Source organism: Oncorhynchus nerka, unplaced genomic scaffold (genome assembly GCF_034236695.1).
Source record: "Oncorhynchus nerka isolate Pitt River unplaced genomic scaffold, Oner_Uvic_2.0 unplaced_scaffold_34___fragment_2___debris, whole genome shotgun sequence".
Classification (NCBI taxonomy): domain Eukaryota; kingdom Metazoa; phylum Chordata; class Actinopteri; order Salmoniformes; family Salmonidae; genus Oncorhynchus; species Oncorhynchus nerka.
This window is the reverse complement of record NW_027040337.1, coordinates 226,821-250,000: the sequence shown is the minus strand read 5'-3', so window position 1 is coordinate 250,000 and position 23,180 is coordinate 226,821. Positions and strand designations below refer to the sequence as shown.

The window sequence follows — 23,180 nt, the reverse complement described above, 5'->3', positions numbered from 1 at the left end:
GATCGAGTTAGTATCATTAAATCTTGTGCAATGTCAAGTGTGACATTGAATTCCTGAATACAGGAAGAGTATGGTAGGTACCCCGAATACAGGAAGAATATGGTAGGTACCCTGAATACAGGAAGAGTATGGCAGGTACCCCGAATACAGGAAGAGTATGGCAGGTACCCTGAATACAGGATGCATGGTAGGTACCCCGAATACAGGAAGAGTGGAAGCCATGTATCTCAGTGTCATCTCCCTCCAGCTAGCAGTCAGTATTAAAGGCCCAGTAGAGTCAAAAAATTTATTTCCTGAGTTTTATCTATATTTCCACAATATGAGATTGGAATAATACTGTGAAATTGTGAAATGTATAATAATGCCATTTTGGTCTAAGAGCTGTTTGAAAAGACCAAATTAAATTTCAGCCTGTTTTGGTGGGATGGAGTTTTGACCTGCTTGGTGACATAAATTAGTTAATAGACCAATAAGAAAGGGAATTCCAAACCTATCTGCCAAAAGCGGCTAGTTTACAGTTTTTATCTCCCCACGGTTCTATCTAAATTATTGCTTAAGAAATTGCTCTTTGCGAAATAAAGTTATTTTTGTTTATTTTTACCATTTCAATTGAAAACAATTAAAGGTACAGGTACTTAATTGTTACCCAGAAATGATTTGATATTGAGATCAAAACGACTGCATTGGACCTTTAACACATAGCCCCCAGAGATGATTCTTCATTCTGTTTGAGTCATTGCCTTTGATGTTTCATATCTAAGAAAAAAATGCATGACATCAATTGAGAGACTGGCTTACTGGGCTATGACCTGGGTGGAAAAAAATAAATGAAAATATATTTTAGTGCCTTCTACCAGGAAGTGAGTGCCCATCGGGTGAATCTGGGTGCAAAGAGGACATTAGGAGGTATTTTATGTTGTCATGGTCAGGTTGTTTACAGGTTGTATAAGGCTAAATAAATTGTTGTTCATGAGCCTTAGTTCCCATGAGACTGTCATACAACTTACTACTTACATACTACTAAATACTACCTACCCCGTGAAAGTTGACTGTGTACTGTGTACTGTGTACAGTATGTTGTGTCCTAGCATTTTCTGAAGCATCTTCAATTACAATACCCATACGTCATGAGACCAGACCATTATAATTATAAATGTGTGTGTGTGTGTGTGTGCGTGTGTGTACCAGTGTTGTGTTCAAGACCACCTAAAGCGAGACCAATTCACGACCAAGACAGGAGCAGATCCAGTCCGAGTCAAGAACAAGGCCAGACAGGGGGCGAGACCGAGTGAAGAACAAGACCAAACAGGGGGCGAGACCGAGTCAAGAACAAGACCAGACATGGGGTGAGACCGAGTCAAGAACAAGACCAGACAGATGGCGAGACCGAGTCAAGAACAAGACCAGACAAAGGGCGAGACCGAGTCAAGAACAAGACCAGACAGGGGTGAGACCGAGTCAAGAACAAGACCAGACAGGGGGTGAGACCGAGTCAAGAACAAGACCAGACAAGGGGTGAGACCGAGTCAAGAACAAGACCAGACAGGGGGCGAGACCGAGTCAAGAACAAGACCAGACAGGGGTGAGACCGAGTCAAGAACAAGACCAGACAGGGGGTGAGACCGAGTCAAGAACAAGACCAGACAAGGGGTGAGACCGAGTCAAGAACAAGACCAGACAGGGGGCGAGACCGAGTCAAGAACAAGACCAGACAAGGGGTGAGACCGAGTCAAGAAGAAGACCAGACAGGGGGCGAGACCGAGTCAAGAACAAGACCAGACAGGGGGTGAGACCGAGTCAAGAACAAGACCAGACAAGGGGTGAGACCGAGTCAAGAAGAAGACCAGACAGGGGGCGAGACCGAGTCAAGAACAAGACCAGACAAGGGGTGAGACCGAGTCAAGAAGAAGACCAGACAGGGGGTGAGACCGAGTCAAGAACAAGACCAGACAGGGGGCGAGACAGAGTCAAGAACAAGACCAGACAGGGGGCGAGACTGAGTAAAGAACAAGACCAGACAGGGGGTGAGACCGAGTCAAGAACAAGGCCAGACAGGGGGTGAGACCGAGTCAAGAACAAGACCAGACAAGGGGTGAGACCGAGTCAAGAAGAAGACCAGACAGGGGGTGAGACCGAGTCAAGAACAAGACCAGACAGGGGGTGAGACCGAGTCAAGAACAAGACCAGACAGGGGGCGAGACTGAGTAAAGAACAAGACCAGACAGGGGGTGAGACCGAGTCAAGAACAAGGCCAGACAGGGGGCGAGACCGAGGCAAATAGAGACAATATACATTATTAGTAACCCAAACACAGTGGAGAACAATGAGGGCCTTCTACACCTTCAGAGAAAGGCTAAAGATTTATAAAATAATAATTGTAATTATAATTATATTATTCTTTTCAATGATGCTCTGATTTAATATCTTCAGGTTTTGTTGGAAATTAATGGATTAACACTGAAGAGAGAGAAAAAAAAGATCCAATCAGGATTTTTCTTTGGTGGTCTCTGGGGAGATGAATCAAGCTAGCTAAGTCAGCCATTGGCTAGGCCATCAGAAGCTAGATTGAAGGCATCTGCCATTCAACTGTTTTAGGGCAACATTTTGGAGTGACAGTGGAATCAACCAATCACATTTTGACTTGTAATGGGTGGGACCATTTTTACAAAAAAATCCTGGAAACTTCTACCTTCTCAAAGGCCAACAGATCACTACGCAATAGCGACCAGAAGCTATCTTTTGTCGTCGGCCAGTTTGCAGCATCTGCAGCACATGTTATCAAAGAGGATGTTGTTGCTAATTTGTTCACTTCTCCCTTTTCAAGAATAACTTTCAACAAGAAGTTAAGTTTCAAATGATTATCATCTGGTGAATGGAACTGTGTTCTTTTTATTGCAGCAAGCTTGTTGTTGTTGTTGTTGTTGTTGTCAGGTCACCGGTTACTTTGTGTGCTTAACATGAAATGTTTTTTGTTGCAACGGGAAGTAATAGTTTCAATATGGTCGATGGGGGAAATGATTAGCCTAATGGTTGTGCGTTTTGTTTTCTTATGTTTGAGACCGACTGGGCTTATTATGCCAAAGTGAGTGGACTGCTTATCGTTTAATATCATGCTGTGTGTGACTGCTGTCTTTCCATTGGTCCTATGCAGTGGTCCCTGGAGAAGTGGGTATACCCTACTTTTGCCAAAAAGTTCCCAAACAGCCCGCCCAGTGAAGGAAGAATGCGTGGAAGTTTTACCTATATATTTTTCAGATTTATAGTGGGTGGGCATGGGTCCACCGCCCCTGATGCAAACAGCGCATGATGACTGAATTGCGCATCACAAATAGCCTACTAACCATGACTTTGGACCAAACTTTTCCAATACTTGTTTTGCATAGCCATTGTTGCCTTAGCGTTTACTGGTAGATATCATCAACTGAAACATATTTCCTACCCTACCGGCTACCGATGGCATTCTTTTGTGAGCTGCTCCATGCCAGCAGGGTGGGCGGCAGGGTAGCCTAGTGGTTAGAGCATTGGACTAGTAACAGAAGGTTGCAAGTTCAAATCCCAGAGCTGACAAAGTACAAATCTGTCATTCTGCATTGAGATTCTTCAAATAGCCACCCTTTGCCTTGATGACAACTTTGCACGCTCTTGGCATTCTCTCAACCAACAGTCTTGGAGGAGTTCCCACAACTGCTGACCACTTGTTGGCTGCTTTTCCTTCACTCTGCGGTCCGACTTATGCCAAACCATCTCAATTTGGTTGAGGTCGAGTGATTGTGGAGGCCAGGTAATCTGATGCAGCGCTCCATCACTCTCCTTATTGGTAAAATAGCCCTGACATAGCCTGGAGGTGTGTTGGGTCATTATCCTATTCAAAAACAAATGATAGTCCCACTAAGCCCAATCCAGATGGGGTGGCGTATCGCAGAATGCTGTGGTAGACATGCTGGGTAAGTGTGCCTTGAATTCTTGGGCTGCAATTTCTGAGGCTGGCAACTCTTATGAACTTCTCCTCTGCAGCAGAGGTAACTCTCGGTCTTCCATTCCTGTGGCGGTCCTCATAAGAGCCAGTTTCATCATATCGCTTGATGGTTTTTGCGACTGCACATGAAGAAACTTTCAAAGTTCTTGACATTTTTCGTATTGACTGACCTTCATGTCTTCAAGTAATGATGGACTGTCATTTCTCTTTGCTTATTTGAGCTGTTCTTTCCATAATCAGACGGATTTGGTATTTTACCAAATAAGGCTATCTTCTATATATCCCCCTACCCTGTCACAACACAACTGATTAGCTCAAATGCATTAAGAAGGAAAGAAATTCCACAAATGAACTTTTAAGAAGGCACACCTGTTGATTGAAATGCATTCCAGGTATCTACCTCATGAAGCTGGTTGAGATGGTTTGAAATAAGTCGGACCGCAGAGTGAAGGAAAAGCAGTCAACAAGGGCTTGGCATTTGTGGAAACTCCTTCAAGACTGTTGAAAAAGCATTCCAGGTGAAGCTGGTTGAGAGAATGCCAAGAGTGTACAAAGCTATCATCAAGGCAAATTATTTGAAGAATCTCAAATCTCAAATATATTAAGATTTGTTTAACATTTTTTGGCTACTACATGATTCCATATGTATTATTTCATAGTTTTGATGTCTTCACTATCATTCTACAATGTATTAAAAAGTACAAATAAAGAAAAACCCTTGAATGAGTAGGTGTTCTAAAACTTTTGACCAGTAGTGTAGGTCATGCACGTCTGTGTGTGTGTTTGTGTGTGTGTGTGTGTCACGTTACACATACCTCAACAGAACTGCCTGGACTTCCATCCCTGGGGAGTACCATCTGCAGGAGGGAGCCAGCGAATCTGAACAAAAGGCACACCAGCAACATGATTCACTTCAAAGGAGTCCACTCGCTCATATTCAGAACACCAGACATTCAGTTAAAAACTCTAAGATAAATTTTAACAGAGTTGACTCAGAATCCATACTTCAGGTGATAAGAATCGATTCAGTTAACCAGTGTCAACCTGCTGAGATTCAGATCATGAGTCAACTAATTTGAAACCAGAATCGACTCATTCAGAATCACCCGATTCAGAGCCTAATGAATACATGCACTTCTCGCCCCTTAGTGATAACACAGAGGCCTATTTTGCGAGTGAGTGTATGTTCTGTATGTGTGTGTGTTTGTGTTTTATTTATTTTATTTCACCTTTATTTAAAAGCGGTTAAGCTAGTTGAGAACAAGTTCTCATCTACATCTGCGACCTGGCCAAGATAAAGCAAAGCAGTGCGGCACAAACAACAACACAGAGTTACACATGGAATAAACAAGTGTAGTGAAAAACACAATAGAAAAAAAGAGAAAGTCTATATACAGTGTGTGCAAATGGAGTGAGGAGGTAAGGCAATGAATAGGCCATGGTAGAAAAGTAATTACAATTTAGCAGATTAACACTGGGGTGATTGATGAGCAGATGATGATGTGCAAGTAGTGACACTGGTGTGCAAAAGAGCAGGAAAGTAAAAAAATAAAAAATAATATTAGGATGAGGTAGGTAGATTGGATGGGCTATTTACAGATGGGCTATGTATAGCTGCAGCGATCGGTTAGCTGCTCAGATAGCTGATGTTTAAAGTTAGTGGGGGAAATATAAGTCTCAAGCTTCAGCGATTTTTGCAATTCGTTCCAGTCACTGGCAGCAAAGAACTGGAAGGAAAGGCGGACAAAGGAGGTGTTGGCTTTGGGGATGACCAGTGAGATATACCTGCTGGAGCCCATGCTACGGGTGGGTGTTGTTACTGTGACCAGTGAGCTGAGATAAGGCGGAGCTTTACCTAGCATAGAATTGTAGATGCCCTGGAGCCAGCGGGTCTGGCGACGAGTATGTAGCAAGGGCCAGCCGACTAGAGCATACAGGTCGTATAAGGGGCTGTGGTAACAAAACGGAATAGGAAGCCGATTCCAGATTTGATTTTGGATTGGAGATGTTTGATTTGAGTCTGGAAGGAGAGTTTACAGTCTAGCCAGACACCTAGGTATTTGTAGTTGTCCATGTATTCTGGGTCAGAACTGTCCAGAGTAGTGATGCTAGTCGGGCGGGTGTGGGCAGGGAATGGTTGAAAGCATGCCTTTGGTTTTACTAGCGTTTAAGAGCAGTTGGAGGCTGCACTTAAACGTGTTGTATGGCATTGAATGTTGTATGGCATTGAAGCTCGTTTGGAGGCTAGTTAACACAATGTCTTAAGAAGGGCCAGATGTATACAGAATGGTGTTGTCTGCGTTGAGGTGGATCAGGGAATCACCCGCAGCAAGAGCAACATCGTTGATATATACAGAGAAAAGTCGGCCCGAGAATTGAACCCTGTGGTACCCCCATATAGACAGCCAGAGGTCCGGACAACAGGCCCTCCGATTTCACACATTGAACTCTGTCTGCGAAGTAGATGGTGAACCCGGCGAGGCAGTCATTTGAGAAACCAAGGCTGTTGAGTCTGCCGATAATAATACGGTGATTGACAGAGTCGAAAGCCTTTGCCAGGTCGATGAAGACGGCTGCACAGTACTTTCTTTTATCGATGGCGGTTATGATATCGTTTAGTACCTTGAGCGTGGCTGAGATGCACTCATGACCAGATAAGAAAACCGGATTGTACAGCGGAGAAGGTATGGTGGGACTTGAAATGGTAAGAGATATGTTTATTAACATGGCTTTCCAAGACTTTAGAAAGATGGATGGATGGATATAGGTCTATAACAATTTGGGTCTAGAGTGTCATCCCTTTGAAGAGGGGGATGACTGTGGCAGCTTTCCAATCTTTAGGGATCTCGGACGATACGAAAGAGAGGTTGAACAGACTGGTAATAGGGGTTGCAACAATGGCGGCGAATAATTTTAGAAGATGAGGGTCCAGATTGTCTAGCCCAGCTGATTTGTACGGGTCCAGTTTTTGCAGCTCTTTCAGAACATCTGCTATCTGAATTTGGGTGAAGGAGAAGCTGGGGAGGCTCGGGCAAGTAGCTGCGGAGGGTGCGGAGCTGTTGGCCGGGGTTGGGGTAGCCAGGAGGAAAGCATGGCCAGCCGTAGAGAAATGCTTATTGAAATTGTTGATTATCATGGATTTATCGTTGGTGACCGTGTTACCTAGGCATCAGTGCAGTGGGCAGCTGGGAGGAGGTGCTCTTGTTCTCCATGGACTTTACAGTGTCCCAAAACTTTTTGGAGTTAGAGCTACAGGATGCACATTTCTGTTTGAAAAAGCTAGCCTTTGCTTGCCTGACTGACTGTTTGTATTGGTTCCCGACTTCCCTGAGCAGTTGCATATCACGGGGACTATTCGATGCTATTGCAGTCCGCCACAGGATGTTTTTGTGCTGGTCAAGGGCAGTCAGGTCTGGAGTGAACCAAGGGGTATATCTGTTCTTAGTTCTACATTTTTTTTAAGGGGCATGCTTATTTCAGATGGTGAGGAAATTACTTTTAAAGAATGACCAGGAATCCACGACTGACGGGATGAGGTCAATATCCTTCCAGGATACCCGGGCCAGGTTGATTAGAAAGGCCTGCTCGCAGGACTGTTTTATGGAGCGTTTGACCGCGGACCCATAGTGGATGCAGGCAATGAGGCAGTGATTGCTGAGGTGTAACTTCCTGAGTAATGTTTTGAGAAGAAGCTTCAATATATCCACGTAATTTTCCTGCCTCATGATGCCATCTATTTTGTGAAGTGCACCAGTCCATCCTGCAGCAACGCACCAACACAACATGATGCTGCCACCCCCGTACTTCACGGTTGGGATGGTGTTCTTTGGCTTGCAAGCCTCCCCACTTTTCCTCCAAACATAACGATGGTCATTATTGCCAAACAGTTGTATTTTTGTTTCATCAGACCAGAGGACATTTCTCCAAAAAGCACGATCTTTGTCCCCATTCGCAGTTGCAAACCGTAGTCTGGCTTTTTTATGGCAGTTTTGGAGCAGTGGCTTCTTCCTTGCTGAGTGGCCTTTCAGGTTATGTCGATATAGGACTCATTTTACTGTGGATATACTGTAGATACTTATAGATCTTCACAAGGGCCCTTGCTGTTGTTCTGTGATTGATTTGCACTTTTCGCACCAAAGTACATTCATCTCTAGGAGATAGAACGCGTCTCCTTCCTGAGCGGTATGACGGCTGCGTGGTCCCATGGTGTTTATGCTTACGTACTATTGTTTGTACAGATGAACGTGGTACCTTCAGGCGCTTGGAAATTGCTCCCAAGGATGAACCACACTTGTGGAGGTCTACAATATTCTTCTGAGGTCTTGGCTGATTTATTTTTGATTTTTTTTCCATGATGTCAAGCAAAGAGTCACTGAATTTGAAGGTAGGCCTTGAAATACATCCACAGGTATACCTCCAATTGACTCAAAATATGTTAATTAGCCTATCAGAAGCATCTAAAGCAATAACATCATTGCCTGGAATTTTCCAAGCTGTTTAAAGGCACAGTAAACTTAGTGTATGTGAACTTCTGATCCACAGGAATTCTGATACAGTGAATTACAAGTGAAATAATCTGCCTGTAAACAATTGTTGGAAAAATTACTTGTGTCATGCACACAGTAGATGTCCTAACCGACTTGCCAAAACTATAGTTTGTTAACAAGAAATTTTAAATTCACAATCTGGCCCTCATACCATCATGGCTCCCTAATCATCCCCAGCTTCCAATTGGCTCATTCATCCCCCCTTCCTCTCCCCCTGTAACTATTCCCCAGGTCGTTGCTGTAAATGAGAATGCATTCTCAGTCAACTGACCCGGTAAAATACGGTATAAATAAAGGTAGGGAGGTAGGCAGATAGGTGTGGTAGGTTAGGTAGGTGTGGGCTCAGGTGTTCATTTTACCTGAGTGTGAAGTGAGGAGGGGTAGGTGAAAGCAGGAGGGAGGGCTTGCGACAGCTCCGCTGGGTACAGCGGGTATGACGCCCACATGTCTGGGCCGCCAGGGTACAGAGCGGGTACTGTGAGCTCATCTGTGGAGACAAGAAAAGGAGGAGAACGGTGAGGAGTGACGGAGGGAGTGGATGAGGGGGAACAGACAGGGTGGAGGGATGTGTGACATGTAGGTACACACGTCATAAGTGGTCTCCTCTCTTTTTTAAGCATTGATCTGAAAGACCTGGATAGGTGAACGGGAGTCTCCCTGTGAAATTCCGCCATATTGCTTTCGCGTATCCTCTATATTAAGACCATTGTGGTTGGAAGAGAGGAGATGAGGCGAAGAAGGAACTTTAGACTACTGTGATGCTGTGAGTGAGGTATTACAGAGTGAACGTGACTTGAAATAGAGGTAAGAGGTAAGAGGGAGAAGAGGGAGAAGAGGGACAGATGAAGAAAGATACAGGGTGAGATTGTTTAAAGGTTAGCAGAGTGAAAAGGCTACCGGTTGAGGGCGGGTGGATATTTACACTACAAAAAATATTTCAGATTAAAAGCAAAAAAATCTACCTTAGTCATTAATGGGACAGTTTATATATATATTTTTATTTTATTTATTTGTTTATTTTAATTTTACCTTTATTTAACTAGGCAAGTCAGTTAAGAACAAATTCTTATTTACAATGACGGCCTAAGAACAGTGGGTTTACTGCCTTGTTCAGGGGCAGAAAAAACGTTTTTTTTCCCCTTGGCAGCTCATGGACCTTTCGGTTACTGGCCCGCTCTAACCGCTAGGCTACCTCCCGCCTCCTCTTTTGAAAGAGGAGATCATGTCCAGACAGCATCATATAGATCTACAGAATACCAATAGCTGTACCTATATCAACAACAATAACAATGGCTTCCATGTTCCAGGTGCCTTGAAAAACTGTCCATTTCAGTGTATTCTCAGATCAACTGGCAGATATACACTGCAGGTCAAAAGTTTAAGAACACCTACTCATTCAAGAGTTTTTTACTCTTTTCTACATTGTGTTCTTCAACTTTTGACCGTGTAACTCCTTATCAGAAAACGACAGCCATTGATTTCTGTTTTGGAGATCGGTTGACAATTACGCCGTAATCTTCATTCATCGTTTCCTTCCCTATTCCACAAGGACCCAACAAGTGTACTCCCTCTCTCCTCCGGCAAAAAGATTTCAGATAACAACATGTTTTGGTCAATAAGTAAGAATCTAGCTACAGCCACGCAATCCACAGATGGCCTATGTTCAAACTTAACGCTTGACAAAATATTTAACTAAACGTAAAACAGTACAGAGCTACATCAGCGAATTCCACACAATCTCAAGAGTCAAGGGGTTAGGTGCGTAGGATTATGACCGAGGCTAGTACTGCACACAGAGAATATTTATTAAACATTCATTTAACAAGGGGAATGTGTTTGAGAGAGCTTGAGAATGAATATTAGTCCTTGATTAACCTCATTTAAAACCATACTGATTGACCAGAGACAAACTTTAAGACTGTCATTTTGTAACATTCCATACTTGACAACTCTCTAAATGTAAAAAAATAAACATTGACCAAGGGTGTCTTATAACTGATAAATTAAAACCTACACACACGTTTCTACAGCTGTTTAGTTTGAGATCCTAACTCCAACAAGGCTCCAATCTAGGTTGTACGTAGCTCCCATACATCAACACTGTGTGTACAATTATAACACTCTGTTTATAATATAGCTACAGTTAAGGCCTACTATTTTCACCCCAAGTAAAGGGATTACCACTCATCAGTGGTGCAGGGCCCTGCAGCTTGGTCTGACAGACAGACAGGAACACTCACATGGGTCTCTGTTGATAAACTGTGGGCCAGGGCTCTGCTGGGAGGGAGGAGGGTTGGGAGTGCCCACCAGCTTGTTCTTGGCCATCTTGGTGTTGGCTTTGGCAAACTCCAGCCGCAGAGTCTGGGGGATCTCCGGGTCGAAGCGGACACCCTGTGTTCAAAGGAAGAGGGTGAAATACACAATAACACAAAATGTATTTTGTTGTCATGACGATAAAGATACACTTAGTTTCTGGGAAGTAATCACGCCGCCTATTCGATGGATGGGACAGAGTTATAAATCTAGGTTGTCTTTAAAATATAGAGACATTGGTTACACCCATCCAGTAACTTAGATATCCTCTATAATATGATATACTGTCTGTGGTGTTCAACGAGCGAATCATATCCTGACCAAATCACATGTAAAAGCCTGGTATTTGAAACCATATTGTGAGAACCATTGTAAGAGCTATTATAAAAGCTATTGTAAGAGATATTCTAAGAGCTATTGCAGGAGCTATTGTGAAGAACGTGGTCTTGAGGGATTCAACTTGGATTAGAACGTCCTTCTCATTCTGTTGCATGTGGTGACACAAGCATTAAGGTTTGGTTCATGGTGACCCAAACTTGGTGGGGATACCAGCATGTCACTTGGTGGGGATACCAGCATGTCACTTGGTGGGGATACCATGTCACTTGGTGGGGATACCATGTCACTTGATGGGGATACCATGTCACTTGGTGGGGATACCATCATGTCACTTGGTGGGGATACCATGTCACTTGGTTGGGATACCATGTCACTTGGTGGGGATACCATCATGTCACTTGGTGGGGATACCATGTCACTTGGTGGGGATACCATGTCACTTGGTTGGGATACCATGCTACTTGGTGGGGATACCATGTCAGTTGGTGGGGATACCATGTCACTTGTGTCAGAGGCAGAATGCATAGAAGAGGGAAGCCACGAGGCTGACCTCGTCACTTTCCCTCATGAACTCTGACCCAATACTGTGACCGCAAACCCCCACCAACCATAACACACAGCGATCGCCACACCTCAAAGCGATCTTTCGACAGCACCTACAAATTTTTAGGATTCCACTGCAAAACATACAGTCAGGGGAGCTACATTTTGGCCATTGCGAGTAACTGACTCAAGGTTAGGTTACTTTGATTTCTGTCATCAATTATTAAAAACCTCCTTTTTCTACCAAAACATTTTTCCTTCTCCATTACTTTTAGCCCCAAGACTAGGGTTGTAAAATGTTCCAACCCTACCCGAGACCGATGCTACAAATATGGAATGCAGGATGAACAGGGGTCCTCTTCGTCAGAAACAAAGGCACTGTTTGTTTGCTGTGGGTTGTGAATCAACAGTACAACACAGCATTAACCGGTGGCTATCTACCCTTACATCAAGCCCGATATGAGAGTTTCTTGGTGTGTCGGAGATGGAAAGAAAAACACAGCGAATCGGATCAATGAAGAGAGAAGCCCGTGGAGTGAGTTCTGCGGTGCGCACCTAGGGTCGATTCTAGGTCCGTCCCAGCAGGCATGCAGAGAGCCGTGCTGAAAGAAGCGAGAGATCACGGTTCTCATGAAGGGAGGAATTAACTAGGATTGCCTTGGCTCACCGTTCTCTGAGCCTCTGCCAATTGAAGCTACAGAGGGTATAATAAGCTATACAGGCATAATGAGGACTGCTTTAATTTGAACTCAGAATCAAAAGGTTCAGAGGAGAGTTGATTCTCTGACTTGAAATGGTTATTTTCACCCATCAGTTTTCTCGACACCTCCAACAGGTTTATATGTTTTGATGTGAAGGCAGATAGTACATGTATAGAGACCTCTTCTTCTTTTACTACAGTTTCATATGTAGCTATAGACCAGGGATCATCAACTAGATTCTACAGTTGAATATGAAGCTATAGACCAGGGATCGTCAACTAGATTCTACAGTTGAATATGTAGCTATAGACCAGGGATCATCAACTAGATTCTACAGTTGAATATGAAGCTATAGACCAGGGATCGTCAACTAGATTCTACAGTTGAATACGTAGCTATAGACCAGGGATCATCAACTAGATTCTACAGTTGAATATGTAGCTATAGACCAGGGATCGTCAACTAGATTCTACAGTTGAATACGTAGCTATAGACCAGGGATCATCAACTAGATTGAGCCGCGGGCAGATTTTTTCTTGAGCGGATGGTCGGGGGGCCGAAACATAATTACAAATAATTTGTAGACTGCAAATTAACCTCAAGAAGCCCAAACAGATAGAATGTAAAACCTAATCATTTCAAATCTTGCTTACATTTGTATACAATCACATGTATGTCTATTATGAGTGGGAATACTTGGGAACAGATTTCTTAAATTAAAATCCATTGGAGCTGATTTCCTGGTATTTTTATGTCAAAAAATTTAAATGGGGAAAAATAATTGCTCAGAAAACTTTGGGGGGGGGGGGCACAAGGTTTCTACAGACACGGGGGTGTTCTTCACATGACTCTGGGGAAATGGGCTGCACACAAGAACAGAATTTTCAGCATTACAGAGTGTTTCATTTGAGACCTACCCTAAATCTGATCTAATAACGTGAGCATTGCTTTTTAATTACATTTTTTCGTCTTTGATATATGTACAACAATATCTCGAGGATTGGTCCATTTCGGTTCAGTAGATGCGATATTCTGTAACAAAGTAGTCATTATTGACCCAAATATGACTTTTAAAATGATTTATTTCTGCACCCTGGAATAACTCAAATAAAAAACAAAGACGACAAAAAGACAGTCATTTGAAAGTTTTCTTTGCGTTCTCTGTGAATCTTTGTTTCGAGAGATAAACTTAAAGCTTTGCCGGGATCAGTCCTGTTTTGCATCAGTCTGTCTTCCTCATCAATGATTTCCTCAAGCAAGGTTGGTAGCTTCTGCTTGAAATCAGCTAGATTAAATTCAAATCCTAGATCAATGTCTGCTATTTCGGTGTGGAAGGAGTACTAATTCTACTGTGTTTAGAGTGATTGACCTTGTTTGATCCAAAGGGACAGCAAGGCTTTTATTTTACCTTTATTTAACCAGGCAAGTCAGTTAAAAGAACACATTTTTATTTTCAATGACGGCCTAGGAAAAGTGGGTTAACTGCCTGTTCAAGGGCAGAACGACAGATTTGTACCTTGTCAGCTCAGGGGTTTGAACTTGCAACCTTCCGGTTACTAGTCCAACGCTCTAACCACTAGGCTACCCTGCCACCCCTTTATGTAAAAATGTAATAAAATGTGGTTTATTTGAAAACCTGCCTGAAAAGACTCACAGGTATTAAATAATATAGAGAATGTTGAGGGAATTGACACATTTCGATCGTTGTCAGTATTGTCGTAGCAAAAATAATCCTGCAGTAAGTAACAGGATTTGAAATTATAGTCCATAATGTTGCTTGATCGGTGGTTAGGCTTTTAGCTGGACAAAATTAGGCTTGAATGGGAAAATGCAATACTGTTAATGTAACCATGTGTTAGTGCAGGTTTTCAGTGAATTTATGTCAGTCACAAAGCTCATCTGCATTTCCTACAGCACATGAAAATTCTCAGCAACAAAAGAGAGATCAAATTAAGATCGTACATCTGTACTTGCCTTTCATGTTCGTTCAGAGGTACAGATGCCCAGAAATGTATTTGGGTATTCGTAAGAGTGCCTATAATATATATTTAGCAACACATATTATAAACATTAAAAACACTGTTAGACTGGGCTGTGCTTGAGCTTGATGAGGGCATATAACTTACGTTCAAGGCGTTCTTGGCAGCTTCTGCCTCTGATCGGCTGTCAAAGCTGACAAACCCCACTGGCTGGAGAGATACAACAGGCAAGACAAAAAACAGACAGAACAAAGGAAAGAAACAGAGTTTTAGGCATAATACTGATTCTGCACTTCTCTGTCTGAGTGACATATACATGTTTTTTTCTCTCTCTCTCTCTCTCTCTCTCTCTCTGTGTTAAAATCATGGACAGAGAGAGAACTAGAGGTCTGCAGTGTGGAGTCCACCAAGAGTTCAACATTCACTGGATGGTGCATAGCTCCCTATGCCCAAATACGGGCAAAGGGGCAGCGAGTGTGTTTGAAAGAAAGAGAGAGGGAGAGAGGAAAGAAGAGGGGGAGAGAGAGAAAGGAGATGGAAAAGAGAGGGAGATGAGAAAGAGGGAGAGGCAGAAAGAGGAGTTCACTTGTTTGCAAACTCTCCAGGCTTGTCATTTGTTGTAGCAGCCAAGCATAAATCCCTGTTCTGTGTTTCATTCACCAAAACATTAGTGCATGTGTTACATTTTCTGTGACTTCACTTTTGTTCAGGGCCAAATGTTTAGGAGAGAGGTGTGAGCAAAAGGCATAAACATGCAGTACTAGTTTGTTATCAAAAGACATAAATACGCAGTACTAGTTTGGTATCAAAAGACAAACATGCAGTACTAGTTTGGTATCAAAAGACAAACATGCAGTACTAGTTTGGTATCAAAAGACATAAATATGCAGTACTAGTTTGGTATCAAAAGACATAAATATGCAGTACTAGTTTGGTATCAAAAGACATAAATATGCAGTACTAGTTTGGTATCAAAAGACATAAACACGCAGTACTGGTTTGGAATAGGAAGGTCTCTATACTGAAAACAATTTTGGCTATGAACACGGGAGACACTTTTTCATAGATTCCTGAACACAAACATCAGAGAGGGAGAGAGAAGAAAAGAGACGTGAGAGAGAGAGAGAGAGAGAGAGAGAGAGACTTGGAGAAGAGAGGGGAAGAGAGAGAGAGCGAGAGAGAGAGAAGCAGAGAGATGGAGAGGAGAGGGGAAGTAGAGAGAGAGAGAGAGAGAGAGAGAGAGAAGAGAGGGGAAGTAGAGAGAGTTTTTAAACATGTTGTTCTCAAGAGGCTAAGCCACAGTGGGCGATGTAGAAAGCTTTCTAGAAAGACAGAGAGCGGGAGGGAGAGAGAGAGAAAGAGAGAGAGAGAAAGAAAGAGAGAGCGAGACGGCTTGCTATATATGGAGACGGCTGTGTTCTCTGCAGGAATGATTGATTTTCATTAGCACTGTCATTACCATTAGTCAGGAAGGATCAACTCACAGTGCAATGAACACATAACATGGGAGAGGCATTCAAAACAACGCCTTGAGTCGGTTACACTGTATGACAACTACAGAAGCATCCTATGACATCTTGAGTCCGTTACACTGTATGACAACTACAGAAGCATCCTATGACATCTTGAGTCCGTTACACTGTATGACAACTACAGAAGCATCCTATGACATCTGGCATAAGGCAAACACATAAGTCCTCAAAATACTGACAACTTGAGTCCGTTACACTGTATGACAACTACAGAAGCATCCTATGACATCTGGCATAAGGCAAACACATAAGTCCTCAAAATACTGACAACTTGAGTCCGTTACACTGTATGACAACTACAGAAGCATCCTATGACATCTGGCATAAGGCAAACACATAAGTCCTCAAAATACTGACAACTTGAGTCCGTTACACTGTATGACAACTACAGAAGGATCCTATGACATCTGGCATAAGGCAAACACATAAGTCCTCAAAATACTGACAACTTGAGTCCGTTACACTGTATGACAACTACAGAAGCATCCTATGACATCTGGCATAAGGCAAACACATAAGTCCTCAAAATACTGACAACTTGAAGAGGAAATGAATATGACGTAGGATTCACTTCTACTGAAAAGCAAAGACAGCTTTCCGTTTGCAGATCCCGTCCATGAGGAATCTCGACGACCATTACCCCGTTTTAATGAATGTGTTATCTCTTTATGGGACGCAGTGTCATTTGGCATTAAGTACATTGACGTAAGCTAAACTGCCTAGCTCTCCAAGTGGACACACACCAGACAAGCTCATTTTCAGCCACTTCAGAGAGCGAAAAGATACCGTCAGAGACTCATTATTGTTCCGTGGCCGTCGTTGGAAATATGAATTTGTTCTGAAATGACTTGTCTAGTTAAACAAAGGTAAAAATAATAATACAATTGTCAAAACCTTCGCTAGTGCTCCATAGGGCTCTGGTCTAAAGTAGTGCACTATATAGGGAATAGTGTTCCATAGGGCTCTGGTCTAAAGTAGTGCACTATGTATAGGGAATAGTGTTCCATAGGACTCTGGTCTAAAGTAGTGCACTATATAGGGAATAGTGTTCCATAAGGCTCTGGTCTAAAGTAGTGCACTATATAGGGAATAGTGTTCCATAGGGCTCTGGTCTAAAGTAGTGCACTATATAGGGAATAGTGTTCCATAGGGCTCTGGTCTAAAGTAGTGCACTATATAGGGAATAGTGTTCCATAGGGCTCTGGTCTAAAGTAGTGCACTATATAGGGAATAGTGTTCCATAGGGCTCTGGTCTAAAGTAGTGCACTATATAGGGAATAGTGTTCCATAGGGCTCTGGTCTAAAGTAGTGCACTATATAGGGAATAGTGTTCCATAGGGCTCTGGTCTAAAGTAGTGCACTATATAGGGAATAGTGTTCCATAGGGCTCTGGTCTAAAGTAGTGCACTATATAGGGAATAGTGTTCCATAGGGCTCTGGTCTAAAGTAGTGCACTATAGGGAATAGTGTTCCATAGGGCTCTGGTCTAAAGTAGTGCACTATATAGGGAATAGTGTTCCATAGGGCTCTGGTCTAAAGTAGTGCACTATATAGGGAATAGTGTTCCATAGGGCTCTGGTCTAAAGTAGTGCACTATATAGGGAATAGTGTTCCATAGGGCTCTGGTCTAAAGTAGTGCACTATATAGGGAATAGTGTTCCATAGGGCTCTGGTCTAAAGTAGTGCACTATATAGGGAATAGTGTTCCATAGGGCTCTGGTCTAAAGTAGTGCACTATATAGGGAATAGTGTTCCATAGGGCTCTGGTCTAAAGTAGTGCACTATATAGGGAATAGTGTTCCATAGGGCTCTGGTCTAAAGTAGTGCACTATATAGGGAATAGTGTTCCATAGGGCTCTGGTCTAAAGTAGTGCACTATATAGGGAATAGTGTTCCATAGGACTCTGGTGTAAAGTAGTGCACTATATAGGGAATAGTTTTCCATAGGGCTCTGGTCTAAAGTAGTGCACTATATAGGGAATAGTGTTCCATAGGACTCTGGTCTAAAGTAGTGCACTATATAGGGAATAGTTTTCCATAGGGCTCTGGTCTAAAGTAGTGCACTATATAGGGAATAGGGTGCCATTTGAGACAGAGCCTTACACAGAGATGGCCCCACAAATTTCTTTCCATCTCCTTTCCCCTTTGAACATCCCACAAGATGGTCTGCAAGCACGCTATCTGAGAGCCAAACGACATGACATAATAGGCAGGCAAAGAACTACATAAATGTAAAATAAGAATACAGACTTTTATATTCTCATGCCTTAGCAATGCATGCAACGTGTACTCATGATAACGGCTACTCTGCAGTCATCCATTTTGTTACATCGCCGGAGCTGGAGACTTATATTTCCCTCATTAACTTTAAACAGCAGGTATATCTCACTGGTCATCCCCAAAGCCAACACTTCCTTTGGCCGCCTTTCCTTCCAGTTCTCTGCAGCCAATGACTGGAACTAATTGCAAAAATCGTTGAAGCTGGAGACTTATATTTCCCTCACAAATTTTAAACATCAACTATCTGAGCAGCTAACCGATCACTGCAGCTGTACATAGCCCATCTGTAAATAGCCCACCCAATGTACCTACCTCATCCCCATATTGTTTTTATGTACTTTTCTGCGCTTTTGCGCACCAGTATCTCTACTTACACATCATCATCATCTGCCCATCTATCACTCCAGTGTTAATTTGCTAAACTGTAATTACTTTGCTACTATGGCCTATTTATTGCCTTACCTCCTCACGCCATTTGCACACACTGTATATAGAGTTTTTTTTCTTTCTATTGTGTTATTGACTGTAGGTTTGTTTATTCCACGTGTAACTCTGTGTTGTTGTTCGTGTCGCACTGCTTTGCTTTATCTTGGCCAGGTCGCAGTTGTAAATGAGAACGTGTTCTCAGCTAGCTTACCTGGTTAAATAAAAGTGAAATAAAATAATTTAAAAAGATAAATAAAAAAATACAGATGCTTCCTGTTACAATTGCATGTCCTGATCCTAAAACCAGTTAAAATCAAATCAATTAAAATTCAACAGATGTAGACCTTACTGTGAAATTCTTACTTACAAGCCCTTAACCAACAGATGTAGACCTTACTGTGAAATTCTTACTTACAAGCCCTTAACCAACAGATGTAGACCTTACTGTGAAATTCTTACTTACAAGCCCTTAACCAACAGATGTAGACCTTACTGTGAAATTCATACTTACAAGCCCTTAACCAACAGATGTAGACCTTACTGTGAAATTCTTACTTACAAGCCCTTAACCAACAGATGTAGACCTTACTGTGAAATTCTTACTTACAAGCCCTTAACTAAAAATGCAGTTCAAGAAATAGAGTTAAGAAAATACTTACTAAATAAACTAAAGTTATTATTATTATTATTATTATTAAATCAAATCTAAAAGTAACACAAGGAAATTACATAAAAATAACGAGGCTGTATACAGGGGGTACCGGTACTGAGTCAATGTGTGTTGGCACAGGTTAGTTGAGGTCATTTATAAAGACTATGCATAGATAATAAACAGCGAGTAGCAGCAGTGTGAAAACATAGTGTGTGTGTGTGTGGGTGGGGGGTGGGTAAATGTAAATAGTCCAGGTCAAATTTTTCAGCAGAGGTAGAATCTGTTAAGGAGCCTTTTGGTCCTAGACTTGGCGCTCCGATACCTCTTGCCGTCGCACAGAGAACAGTCTATGACTTGGGTGACTGGAGTCTTTTGAATATTTTTTGGACATTCCTCTGACACCGCCTAGGATATAGGTCCTGGATGGAAGGAAGCTTGGACCCAGTGATGTACTGGGCAGTACGCACTACCCTCTGTAGCGCCCTACGGTCAGATGCAGAGCAGTTGCTATACGGTGATGCAACCATACAGGATGCTCTCGATGGTGCAGCTGTAGAACTTTTTGAGGATCTGTGGACCCATGCCAAATCTTTTCAGTCTCTTGAGGGGGGGAAATGTGTTGTCATGCTCACTGCCGAGCAGTTGCAATACCGGTCAGGATGCTCTCGATGGTGCAGCTGTAGAACTTTTTGAGGATCTGTGGACCCATGCCAAATCGTTTCAGTCTCTTAAGGGGAGGGGGGGGGGGGCGTGTTGTCATGCTCACTTCACAACTGTCTTAGTGTGTTTAGACCATGATAGTTGGTTGGCGATGTGAAACTCTCAATCCGCTCCAATTCAGCCCAGTCAATGTTAATGGGACCTGCTTGGCCCTTCTTTTCCTATAGTCCTATAGTCTTTGTCTTGCTCACATTGAGGGAGAGGTTGTTGTCCTGACACCACATTGCCAGGTCTCTGACCTCCTCCCTATAGGCTGTCTCATTGTTGTCTGTGATCAGGCCTACCACTGTTGTGTCATCAGCAAACTTAATGATGGTGTTTGAATCGTTCTTGGCCACGCTGTCGTGGGTGAACACAGAGTACAGGAGGGGACTAAGCACACACCCCTGAGGGGCCCCAGTGTTGAGGATCAGCGTGGCAGATGTGTTGTTGCCTACCCTTACTACCTCGGGGCGGCCCGTCAGGAAGTCCAGGGTCCAGTTGCAGAGGGAGGTGTTTAGTTCCAGGGTCCTTAACTTAGTGATGAGCTTCGTGGGCACTGTGGTGTTGACAACGAAGCTGTAATCAATGGACAGAATTCTCACGTAGGTGTTCCTTTTGTCCAGGTGGGAAAGGGCAGTGTGGAGTGCGATTGAGATCGCGTCATCTGTGGATCTGTTTGGGCGGTATTCAAATTGGCGTGGGGTTTCCCGGAATGATGGTGTTGATGTGAGCCATGACCAGCCATTCAAAGCACTTCATGGCTACCGAAGTTATTCGGTAAACACTGGCGAGAATCTCACAACATTAGGAACCACCTGTGTCCTTGGTTCTTCCGTTTGATGTCAGCACAACTGTTCATAATAATAATGTGCTTCATAGATGCTGCTGAATGCAGGTGCAACGACAACGGAAATGCAACAATTGCTCCAGCTAAGGCTTCAACCACAGTTTTCACTCTACAAGTAGCAATCGTGCCATTCAGCTCATAAATTAGCTACAGATGGATTTTCCTCCGCACTAAGGCTTCAATTTAACCTTTCACCTCAGCAACCATGTTGGAGTGTCCTCCAGCTAATGTTTCAATTTAATCCTTCACTTTAGCTAAATACATGGACTTTTTAGAAATCCATCACTCCACTCTGTTAAATAAATTGAACAGTCTTTATTAACATCAGATGGGCCTCACGTCCTCCACCATGTCTAGTGCATATAATCGAACTAAACCATTTGCTGTGTTACAGTCTACCCACCCATAAAGGGTTAACTGAGATATAGTGTAACATTTTACAGTCTACCCACCCATAAAGGGTTAACTGAGATATAGTGTAACATGTTACAGTCTACCCACCCATAAAGGGTTAACTGAGATATAGTGTAACATGTTACAGTCTACCCACCCATAAAGGGTTAACTGAGATATAGTGTAACATGTTACAGTCTACCCACCCATAAAGGGTTAACTGAGATATAGTGTAACATGTTACAGTCTACCCACCCATAAAGGGTTAACTGAGATATAGTGTAACATGTTACAGTCTACCACCCATAAAGGGTTAACTGAGATATAGTGTAATGTGTTACAGTCTACCACCCATAAAGGGTTAACTGAGATATAGTGTAACATGTTACAGTCTACCCACCCATAAAGGGTTAACTGAGATATAGTACGTGACCTTTGGACTTATTCATTTAAAAAACGTCCTGTTGATAAAGTTTCCTCCAGTTGTCTAATGGAGGTTCCTCCAGTTGTCTAATGGAGGTTCCTCCAGTTGTCTAATGGAGGTTCCTCCAGTTGTCTAATGGAGGTTCCTTCAGTTGTCTAATGGAGGTTCCTCCAATTGTCTAATGGAGGTTCCTCCAGTTGTCTAATGGAGGTTCCTCCAGGTGTCTAATGGAGATTCCTCCAGTTGTCTAATGGAGGTTCCTTCAGTTGTCTAACGGAGGTTCCTCCAGTTGTCTAATGGAGGTTCCTCCAGTTGTCTAATGGAGGTTCCTTCAGTTGTCTAATGGAGGTTCCTCCAGGTGTCTAATGGAGGTTCCTCCAGTTGTCTAATGGAGGTTCCTCCAGTTGTCTAATGGAGGTTCCCCCAGTTGTCTAATGGAGGTTCTTCCAGTTGTCTAATGGAGGTTCCTCCAGTTGTCTAATGGAGGTTCTTCCAGTTGTCTAATGGAGGTTCCTCCAGTTGTCTAATGGAGGTTCCTCCAGTTGTCTAATGGAGGTTCCTCCAGTTGTCTAATGGAGGTTCCCCCAGTTGTCTAATGGAGGTTCTTCCAGTTGTCTAATGGAGGTTCCTCCAGTTGTCTAATGGAGGTTCTTCCAGTTGTCTAATGGAGGTTCCTTCAGTTGTCTAATGGAGGTTCCTCCAGTTGTCTAATGGAGGTTCCTCCAGTTGTCTAATGGAGGTTCCTTCAGTTGTCTAATGGAGGTTCCTCCAATTGTCTAATGGAGGTTCCTCCAGTTGTCTAATGGAGGTTCCTCCAGGTGTCTAATGGAGGTTCCTCCAGTTGTCTAATGGAGGTTCCTTCAGTTGTCTAACGGAGGTTCCTTCAGTTGTCTAATGGAGGTTCCTTCAGTTGTCTAATGGAGGTTCCTCCAGTTGTCTAATGGAGGTTCCTTCAGTTGTCTAATGGAGGTTCCTCCAGGTGTCTAATGGAGGTTCCTCCAGTTGTCTAATGGAGGTTCCTCCAGTTGTCTAATGGAGGTTCCTCCAGTTGTCTAATGGAGGTTCCCCCAGTTGTCTAATGGAGGTTCTTCCAGTTGTCTAATGGAGGTTCCTCCAGTTGTCTAATGGAGGTTCTTCCAGTTGTCTAATGGAGGTTCCTCCAGTTGTCTAATGGAGGTTCCTCCAGTTGTCTAATGGAGGTTCCTCCAGTTGTCTAATGGAGGTTCCCCCAGTTGTCTAATGGAGGTTCTTCCAGTTGTCTAATGGAGGTTCCTCCAGTTGTCTAATGGAGGTTCTTCCAGTTGTCTAATGGAGGTTCCTTCAGTTGTCTAATGGAGGTTCCTTCAGTTGTCTAATGGAGGTTCCTTCAGTTGTCTAATGGAGGTTCCTCCAGTTGTCTAATGGAGGTTCCTCCAGTTGTCTAATGGAGGTTCCTTCAGTTGTCTAATGGAGGTTCCTCCAGGTGTCTAATGGAGGTTCCTCCAGTTGTCTAATGGAGGTTCCTTCAGTTGTCTAACGGAGGTTCC

The 23,180-nt window shown here is 43.0% G+C and overlaps 1 protein-coding gene across 2 annotated transcripts in view; it reads right to left on the bottom strand.

Moving 5' to 3' along the window:
- Positions 1-4,768: 4,768 nt before the first annotated feature.
- Positions 4,769-23,180, bottom strand: part of LOC115133674 (RNA-binding protein with multiple splicing) — a 55,376-nt gene continuing 36,964 nt past the window's right edge. Inside the window, exons 3-6 of one of the 2 annotated variants that reach the window (XM_065016540.1) lie at positions 14,546-14,608; positions 10,764-10,914; positions 8,883-9,010; positions 4,769-4,855 (exon numbers count right to left, since the gene is read on the bottom strand). In XM_065016540.1, coding sequence (XP_064872612.1) covers positions 4,793-4,855; positions 8,883-9,010; positions 10,764-10,914; positions 14,546-14,608 — 405 coding nt within the window. In that variant the 3' untranslated portion in view covers positions 4,769-4,792. The remainder of the gene's footprint in view (positions 4,856-8,882; positions 9,011-10,763; positions 10,915-14,545; positions 14,609-23,180) is intronic. The other variant, XM_065016539.1, reaches the window with a different exon arrangement.